The sequence below is a fragment of the Euprymna scolopes genome, chromosome 41 (genome assembly GCF_053919585.1).
Source record: "Euprymna scolopes isolate OS-2025 chromosome 41, ASM5391958v1, whole genome shotgun sequence".
Classification (NCBI taxonomy): Eukaryota; Metazoa; Mollusca; class Cephalopoda; order Sepiida; family Sepiolidae; genus Euprymna; species Euprymna scolopes.
Window position 1 is genome coordinate 28,597,397 of NC_136522.1, and position 10,091 is coordinate 28,607,487.

General features: G+C 34.0%; 1 protein-coding gene across 1 annotated transcript in view; it reads left to right on the forward strand.

The window, feature by feature from the left end:
* Positions 1-255: 255 nt before the first annotated feature.
* The window catches only part of LOC145266452 (uncharacterized), a 582,076-nt gene continuing 572,240 nt past the window's right edge, over positions 256-10,091 (forward strand). The window contains exon 1 of the mRNA XM_080122128.1: positions 256-306. Within this exon, the coding sequence (XP_079978254.1) occupies positions 271-306 (36 nt within the window). The 5' untranslated portion in view covers positions 256-270. The remainder of the gene's footprint in view (positions 307-10,091) is intronic.

Below are 10,091 nucleotides of genomic sequence, written 5' to 3' on the forward strand. Positions count from 1 at the left end.
GAATGCTATTTATAGAAGGGAAAATAATATATATATATATATATATATATATAATTATATAAAAATAATGTAGCCAGTCATGCTACACTGTGCTTAAGTAGATTGAATGCTATTTATAGATGGGCGAATAATATATATATATATATATATATATAATCGTTTTATATCAGTGTTCAATTTAATACTGCATTTAGTTCCACAACAAGCTGCACACAGAGCGTTAAAAGAAAAAGCAAAGAAAAGTCCTTCTGTGTTCCAGAAACAGAAACTATGGCTGGAATATTGTTAGGTTTGATTATCCTAAAGGTAATTATTATTTTTTTTATTTTCATCTTTTTTTTTTTAATAATTATTGTAGATTATCACCCTCTGCTATATAACCGTCTCTAAAAAATTAATTTCTACTTCTTTTGGTAATTTAATTTCATTCACTTCAAACAAAACATATTATTACTGAAGTGTACAAGGCTACTGTAATTGGAATGAGATTTATTTACTTTTTGAGGACAGGGATCAACCTAGCTGAAAGCAGGACAGTAAGATTTATTTATTTCTTCTTGAGAAGGGAGTTGGCTTGGGTGACGAGCAAGACAGTAAAAATTATTTATTTTTGTGGACAGGGGTAAACCTGCGTGAGGAGCAGGTCAGAAAGATTTATTTATTTTTTGTTGAGAGAGAGTCAAACTACCATCACCAAGAGAGTAGTTCAGTGAACATAACAGCGTGACATCACTTCCTGATCAAAATGTAGGTATAGAAAGTTTCCAGTTGAACCACGTCGCCACAAAAATATTTTTCGTTGCATTAGATTGTGCATGTTTTTTATTCTCCTAACGAGAAAAACAATCCTCCATTAAGATAATTATATAATTGTGATTATAATAATAATTGCACATTAAGATAATTTTAATCTAACAAAATATAATAGTAAGTGGATTGTTTTTGAATTTTTATATCAATCGAAGGAAGTCGAATATTTCATTTTATTTTTTTTTAACTGCAAAACACAATTTCTATATGAGAATATTTTTCAGTTCGTTCTTTTAATAATAACTAAAACATTTCATTGAGTATTTCCAAATATTTTAAAGTTAGAAGCATTTTTTATGATAATTAAAAATTTTTTTAATTAAAATTCACTTTATTCTTTAAATTCTTTATTCTCTCGAAAACTTTATTCATCCGAACACAAATTTATCTTAAAAATTCATTAACAAATCAGTTTTAATTAAAATTTTGATATGAACTAAAAATAAAATGAAATTTTTATTAACATATTTTCTTGTATTTTTTTTTTTTTTTTTTTTTTTTTTTACAAAGGCATCACCACATTATCAAGGCCCAGAGGCCACTCAAGGATAAGGGTTAAAGAGTGTACAGTAGAAATTGGTCAATATAGTAATCATTAATAATGAAAATTTGGTAAATTTAATAACTTATATGGAACGGCTCATCAAGAACTTATTTACTTTAGACTTGAACACAACCATATTGTAGTCAGCCGGAAAGCAGGAAAACGGAAGACAATTCCACAGGCGTGCAGTTCTAAGAAAGAAGCTTTGTTCATGGAATCTACGTTTAGGTTTAGGCACAGATAAAGAGTGGGGGAAATTATTGATAGTGTTTACAGCTAGACGAGTGTTTCTTGTGAAACTTTGGCGAGGGGGGAACATAGATTGAAGCTCAGTTGAACACTTTCCATGAAAATAACGATACATCAGAGACAAACTCGCAACATCTCTTCTGTGAGATAGAGGTTGCAAGGAGGAGAAAAGGACATCTCCTACGAGGCTACGAAGTCTATTTTGAACTCTATCAAGGCAGGACAAGTCCTTTCTAGCAGCTCCTGCCCAGATGTGGCAACAGTATTCCATCCTTGGACGTACCTGGCTCTTATATAGGTAGAGAATAGCATCAGCAGTGAGATATCTACTGGATCGATAGAAAGATCCCACCATTTTTCCAGCGGCCTTGGCAACAGATTTGATATACGTGTTCCATTTAAGATCAGGAGTAATGGTCAAGCCCAGAAGCTTGTCAAAACTTGAGGCCTCCTGAAGACGAGAGCCATTCATTTCAATTGAAGACAAATGTGAATTAGAATGTTGATGATGTAAAGAGAGAAGCTTGGTTTTAGATGCATTAAAAGTAACCAGCCACTCCTTTTCCCATTGTACTACGTGCTCAAGATCAGAGGAGAGAGAATTGGAGAGAACTTGGTCGTTTACTGTCTTAGATGTGGTACCATAAATGGTAGTGTCGTCAGCATAAATGTCTACAAATGATGTAAGGATATGATTTGGAAGATCATTAATGTAGATCAGGAAAAGAGTTGGGCCCAGGATGGATCCCTGAGGGACACCGGCATTAATACTGTGAGCTTCTGATTTTTGCCCCTCAACTACTACTCTTATGAACCTATCAGAAAGAAATGATTTAATAATTGAGAAGACTTTTCCAGCTATACCATAGCTAGCGATCTTATGAAGTAAACCTTTATGCCATACCCTATCAAAGGCTTTAGATATGTCAAGAGCAATTGCCCTAGAAAGATTGCCACCGTCGAGAGATTTGCTAATCCTATGCGATATAACTGTAAGGACATCTGCTGTAGATCTAGCAGAACGGAAACCATATTGAGTGTCACTAAGAAGGTTATTTTTGTTGAGATGTTTGATTACTTCTGTATTTAACACAGATTCTAGCAACTTACTCATGACGCACAGGAGACTTATTGGCCTGTACTGAGAGGGGGATGAGCGATCACCTGAATTCTTAAATACAGGGCATACTGATGAGATTTTCCAGGGAGATGGGAAACTATTCTCCTTAAGACAACGTTTAAACAGTTTTGTAAGTATGGGCGCTAATTCAGGTTGAAGTTTTTTGAGTACTATAATTGGAATACCATCAGGGCCAGTTGCTTTACTGGAATCAAGGTTTTTGATTAGCTTGGCAACATCACGTACAGATATACGCATATCACATAGCGTGTTTTCTGATACAGGAGGAAATATTGGAGGTTGGCGGTCTTGGTCGCAAAGGGTAGAATTAGCTGCAAAGTTCTTGACAAAGAGTTTGGCTTTGTCTGATGCTCACGAGATTACCTCAGGTCCATTGATAATAGTTGGGATGGAGCACACGCTTCTATTCAGGATTCTGTTTGCTATTTGCCAAAACTGGTGGGAACCAAGCCTCTGCTCAGCTACTTTGGACTTAACAGATTGAGCATACAACACTCTTGCGTTCCTTATTACTTTCTTACAATGGTTGCTGGCAGTCCTGAAAACGGCTTTAGTTTCCATACATCTATTACGTTTGAAGCAGTGGAAAAAGTGATTTCTGTGCGCAATGGCAGCAGCACATTCTGGAGAGAACCATGGCTGGCTGTTAGGTTTTTGCTGAAACTTTTTAGAGGGTATGAAATGGTCAATACCTACAATTAACCATTCAGTTAGGTCTAATACTATAGAGGACACATCCTTTTTAAACATGGAATGCAGAGGTAGATCAGATATAAATGTACGGAAGCTATCCCAGTCAGCCTTAGTGTATCGATATACTGTACGATGAAGAGGTACGTCTGGGGACTTATTACATTTCATTTTTATCTTAATTGATACAACAGAGTGGTCGGAAGATCCAAGAGGCGACAGAACAGAAACTGAACATAGTTCAGGGCAAGTTGTGAGAAAAAGGTCTAGTAGGCTCGCATACTGGCCGTCATTATCGGGCACACGGGTAGGTTCCTGAACAATCTGAGTGAGGTCATAGGCAATGGAGAAATCATGACAGAACCTCCCCTCATCATTGGTCTTGTTTGAGTGGGTCAACCATTCGACGTTGTGAACATTGAAGTCTCCACATACGTGAGTGTTAGCTGAAGGATAAGTAGAAAGGACTTGGTCAATTTTCTCAGATATGCTTTGAAAGATAGTAACTCCGCTGTTGTGGGGGCGATAGAGAGTAAATATAAATGCAGTAGTGTGAGCTAAAGCAACCCGGAAGCACATATCGGGTAAGTTAGGATCTTCCCTGGAGATGTCCCTCCCACATGGAAAGCTATCTTTAATATAGGCACATATTCCATGCCCATGGCGATCTTGGGGGTCAGATTTAGAAGTTAAGTTAGAGTATCCTGAAATTGCAAACTCATCTAGGGAAATAGCCTGTCCAATGCCAGTTTCACTTAAAAATAAAAGGTCTGGTTTAGTCTCCTGTAATTGGGTTTCAACCTCTGGAAGGTTAGAACGAAGACCCCTGATGTTGGAGAAGGAGACATGGTAGTAGGGGTCTACGTTGGAAGTTGGAGAACCGGGTTTAATCGTGTATTTTTTCTTGAAACTTGTCATGATGAAATTTTGGAATTTGTGGACTAGGTCGACAGATTTACTTAGAGCAGGACAGAGAGGGGAAATTAAGAGAGAAAAAGAAACGAAGAATTTTTTTTTTATTTGTAGCTAATGATAAGGTAAAGCCGTAACAATTACCCACTAGTATGGCATCGAGAGGCCCCACCAGAAGCTACTGCATGGTCCAGAATCCATTCACCAAATGGCAATACAGCAGCCCCAGTACTTTGCACCTGCTGATAGGACAGCCTCCTTAGTGGTTAATCCAAGGTTCGGGTCCCTGACTATCAGGCGGATAACGTCAGCCCAGACAAAACGTTTACCTCCAGCACCCTTACTAGTGACATGGCTACAAGGATAGACATAGAAACAGAAAATTTCCGCCATCTCAGCCAACTGTTCGCAAAAATACTGCCAACCTAGAAAACAGCTTTTTCTTCTCCCTTTGTCCGAAAACTCACTCATTTAAAAAATGAGGACTGAGGGACAAAAAAGAAGAAGCGAGAGTAACAGGAGCTGCCGATAACGCATCCACAATGCGTTTTCTACTCCCCATTAAAAAAAAAAAACAAAAAAAAAATTATTAAGTATTGTACTTAATAAAAGTCCAACAGACGTGTTTAAGGGAAAGTATGGTGATAGATTCCCCTCACACGAACTAAAAATGAGTATAATTCGTAATTTTTGCTATCAACTCGGTAGATAAATAAACATATGTACGAGGAAAAAAAAAAAAAAAGCTAGCATTTAATAAAACAGAAATACACAAATTAAATACTGAAATAAAATGGAGTTGTTAATATTTTAAATCTAAAATAAAAAGCATGATTGAAATCACTTATCTCAACAAAAACAACTCCGTCTCCAAATTGCAAACTGTATTGAGAGAAATTCAGTTAGTAGCGTTCAAAACATTTTTTTTTGTAAATCAGCCGTTAAAAGAAAATCGTGATTTTATTCTGAACTTAAGCTAGTAACGTTTTAAGAAGCTTACGATATAAAAGAAAAGGCTGATGGGGGGGGGGTTCTTCCGAAAGTAAGTTGGTGCCGTTATAAGTAATTTCGAGATAAGATCGAAGCCGGTATTGGACTAGAAAAAAGCTAGCATTTAATAAAACAGAAATACACAAATTAAATACTGAAATAAAATGGAGTTGTTAATATTTTAAATCTAAAATAAAAAGCATGATTGAAATCACTTATCTCAACAAAAACAATTCCGTCTCCAAATTGCAAACTGTATTGAGAGAAATTCAGTTAGTAGCGTTCAAAACATTTTTTTTTTAAATCAGCCGTTAAAAGAAAATCGTGATTTTATTCTGAACTTAAGCTAGTAACGTTTTAAGAAGCTTACGATATAAAAGAAAAGGCTGATGGGGGGGGGGTTCTTCCGAAAGTAAGTTGGTGCCGTTATAAGTAATTTCGAGATAAGATGGAAGCCGGTATTGGACTAGAAAAAAAGCTAGCATTTAATAAAACAGAAATACACAAATTAAATACTGAAATAAAATGGAGTTGTTAATATTTTAAATCTAAAATAAAAAGCATGATTGAAATCACTTATCTCAACAAAAACAATTCCGTCTCCAAATTGCAAACTGTATTGAGAGAAATTCAGTTAGTAGCGTTCAAAACATTTTTTTTTAAATCAGCCGTTAAAAGAAAATCGTGATTTTATTCTGAACTTAAGCTAGTAACGTTTTAAGAAGCTTACGATATAAAAGAAAAGGCTGATGGGGGGGGGTTCTTCCGAAAGTAAGTTGGTGCCGTTATAAGTAATTTCGAGATAAGATGGAAGCCGGTATTGGACTAGAAAAAAGCTAGCATTTAATAAAACAGAAATACACAAATTAAATACTGAAATAAAATGGAGTTGTTAATATTTTAAATCTAAAATAAAAAGCATGATTGAAATCACTTATCTCAACAAAAACAACTCCGTCTCCAAATTGCAAACTGTATTGAAAGAAATTCAGTTAGTAGCGTTCAAAACATTTTTTTTTTAAATCAGCCGTTAAAAGAAAATCGTGATTTTATTCTGAACTTAAGCTAGTAACGTTTTAAGAAGCTTACGATATAAAAGAAAAGGCTGATGGGGGGGGGTTCTTCCGAAAGTAAGTTGGTGCCGTTATAAGTAATTTCGAGATAAGATGGAAGCCGGTATTGGACTAGAAAAAAGCTAGCATTTAATAAAACAGAAATACACAAATTAAATACTGAAATAAAATGGAGTTGTTAATATTTTAAATCTAAAATAAAAAGCATGATTGAAATCACTTATCTCAACAAAAACAATTCCGTCTCCAAATTGCAAACTGTATTGAAAGAAATTCAGTTAGTAGCGTTCAAAACATTTTTTTTTGAAATCATCCGTTAAAAGAAAATCGTGATTTTATTCTGAACTTAAGCGAGTAACGTTTTATTATAAATATAAATAAATATTGTTTGATATTTGTGCCGTGTACTTACCGTTCTGAAATAATAACCTTATTTAGAAAGCCAATCTTAATAAGGAGAGGCTTTCTTACTATTCTGCATTTTCACATAACAATTTGATGAAAAAAAAAAGATATCATAAAAGTTAACTTGGAAATCCTATCTAAAATAAAGCACAATGCATACACTGTACCAGCACTATTATTATTATTATTATTATTATTATTATTATTATTATTATTATTATTATTATTATTATTATTATTATTATTATTATTATTATCATTATTATTATTATTATTATTATTATTATTATTATTATCATTATTATTATTATCATTATTATTATTATTAGCTACCTGACATTTTTCCTTAGCCGAAACCTTTTGCATTTCGTCTAATCAGATCTTGTATCGCCCATCCCTTTTATGCTCGAATGGTTTAATGTTCTAATTGTTTGTATCACCGAACTAACTGCATTCTTTAATCCCAAGGTAAAACACTAAGTAAAATCAGTAAAAATTTGCTTGATTATAGTTTTAATATCGTATTTTTAATCAATATGATCGAATTAAAACCAAAACAAAGCAGACAAATAATTTTTAACAGAATTTTGAGAAGTTTATATTTGTTTACGTGCATGTTTATTTATTATTTTATGTATAATTTTCGTTTTTTTTTTAATAGCAGAAATACACAAGTAAAACCTCCCTTTTTTCTTTTTCTGTTTCGATTTCCAATGGACCCTTTATCCTTTTACCGTAACTGTGTTCTTTGCTCGAATAACTGGTAAGCAGTTATATTACGAGAAAACGTAGAAATGTCTGTATATAATAAACCAGCTTCGCTTTTCGTGTTTTCACGCGTGCGTGTGTATAATGTGTGTTTAATAACAATGAACGGTACTCTTGCATAATTTGACCCGAATTTTCGGTATTTCCCGTCAAGCCCAGATCGGGCGAGACCGGCAATCATCGGTGTCAGCCAGCGTTATTCAAATGTTGAAACGCTAATTCGACTTTAAAAAGTTAGTTTTTTTTTTATTTTTTAGTAATTTTTTAATTTATGATTAGTTTTTTTGGTACTCATTCAGAGAGTGATCCGTGCTGCAATAATAACGTTATTATTTAAAAAGCCATTCTTTACATTATCTCATCTTGAGGGTGTTTTGTACCTATTCTGTACTTTAACCTCACAACTGAATAAAAACATATCATAAAACTTTAATTAAACGTGGAAATACGATTTAAAAAATAGCGCGTACTACTCTCTGCATCAGCACCGTTATTTTTAATGATTTATTTATTTTAAAACATTTTTTGTACTTCAATTTCTGGGGGTTTGATTAACCAATGAAAAAGCAATATGTAAATGAAAGCAGACGGCATTCGAACTGGAAGAAATCGACTGAACCCCCAAAAAGCTGACAAACAACTATATTTTCAGACTCGCCAAACAAAAATGACAGGCAAGGAAATAAATCTGTGCATGCTAGAAAAACAACGAACCATGTTGAAAGGATGTGGAAGCAAAACAGCGTAACAAGCAAGAATACGGGACCAGCCGGGAGCTTCTTGATACATATTTACTTGAATTTATGTGGAGACAAAAATTTGGAAACGATCCTTTTGTCTTCATCATAAATTACATTTCCGAAAGCTACCCAGTTTGGAGGCTTCCTCCCATTTCCTTTATCCCATCACCTCCCTTTTTGCTGTCGATGGCCGATCAACAGTCCTAAAGAAATATTCTCATCTCAAGAGATTTCTTCCGCCGGCAATTAACAACCGTTAAAAGAAAAAAAAATCACTATTTCTTGAAAAAAAAAAGTTACCCATGTAGAGAGTGATCCGTGCTGAAATAATAACGTTATTATTTAAAAAGCCATTCTTAACATGGGGAGGGGAGGGTGTTTTGTACCCATTCTGTACTTTAACCTTACAATTGAATAAAAAAACATATCATAAAACTTTAATTAAACGTGGAAATACGATTTTAAAAATAGCACGGATCACTCTCTGCATTAGCACACACAAAAAGCCACATGTTTTCTATTTCTGAGTAATCCCCCCACATAAAAGACAAAAAAAACAAAAAAAACAAAGCAACCTGACTGAACAAAAAGTCTTGAAAATAAAATAAAAAAAAAACAAGAAAAAAATACGGTTAAAGAAAAACAAAAAAAAATGTACTTACCCCTAAAATTTATACGAGTAAACAACATTCCTTTACAAAAACCAGCAACGCCCAGCTCAGTGGCTAGATGCTGACGAAGCCCATGACATATCCCGAAGCTAGAGTTGCACCAAAAGAAAATCATGCTGACTGGTGGTCTGCGATCGATTCAATCCATTACAGTTTTTGGAATGCAGGCGAAATCATTACGGCGCCGAAGTACTGTCAACAAATCGATGAAATGCATCAGAAACTTCTACAACAACACTCAGCATAAGTCAACAACATTATTCTCCTCCACGGTAATGCTCGACCATATGTTTCTAAACCGACCCTGCAAAAGTTCAACGAATTGTGATACGAAACTCTGCCTTATTCGCCACGCTTTTCAGACCTTTCATCTACTGACTCCCACCTTTTCAAGCATCTGGATACTTTCTGCATGAGAAATCCCCCAGAAACCTTAGCGATATCAAAAACGCCTTCAGCGACTTCATCACCACTAGAATGCAAGATTTTTACATTACTGACAAAAGTATTCTTGCTTTGCGCTGGCAAAAGTGATTTGATTCTGATGGTACTTATTTTGATCAATAAATTTTTCGAATTATTTGGATTCATCAGACTACTGTTATCATCTTGAGTGTGATTTTCACAATGATTCGCCAGGGCCGATGATTCAGTGGTTAGAGTACTTGAAAAGATTAATTACAAAAAGTGATATTCTTCTGAAGGTGGAAGTTTTAATCCTCTGTGTGGGCGGCCAAGAAATACAATTGCGAATTACTTAGAACCTCTATTCAATCATGGCTTATATATATATATATATATATATATATATATATATATATATATATATATATATATATATATATAATCGAAAGTAAACAGTTACATTTGGTCGCTACAAACAGACATCTGTTTCAATCAATGAGATTTCGTCAGGCGACCCTGAACTATTTGATGCTATAAAAAAAAGTAATTGCCTGAAACAGATGGCTATTTGTAGCGACCAAATGTAACTGTTTACCTACGAATAAATAATAATAATATATATATATATGTATGTATATATATATATATATACATATATATATATATATATATATATATATATATATATATATA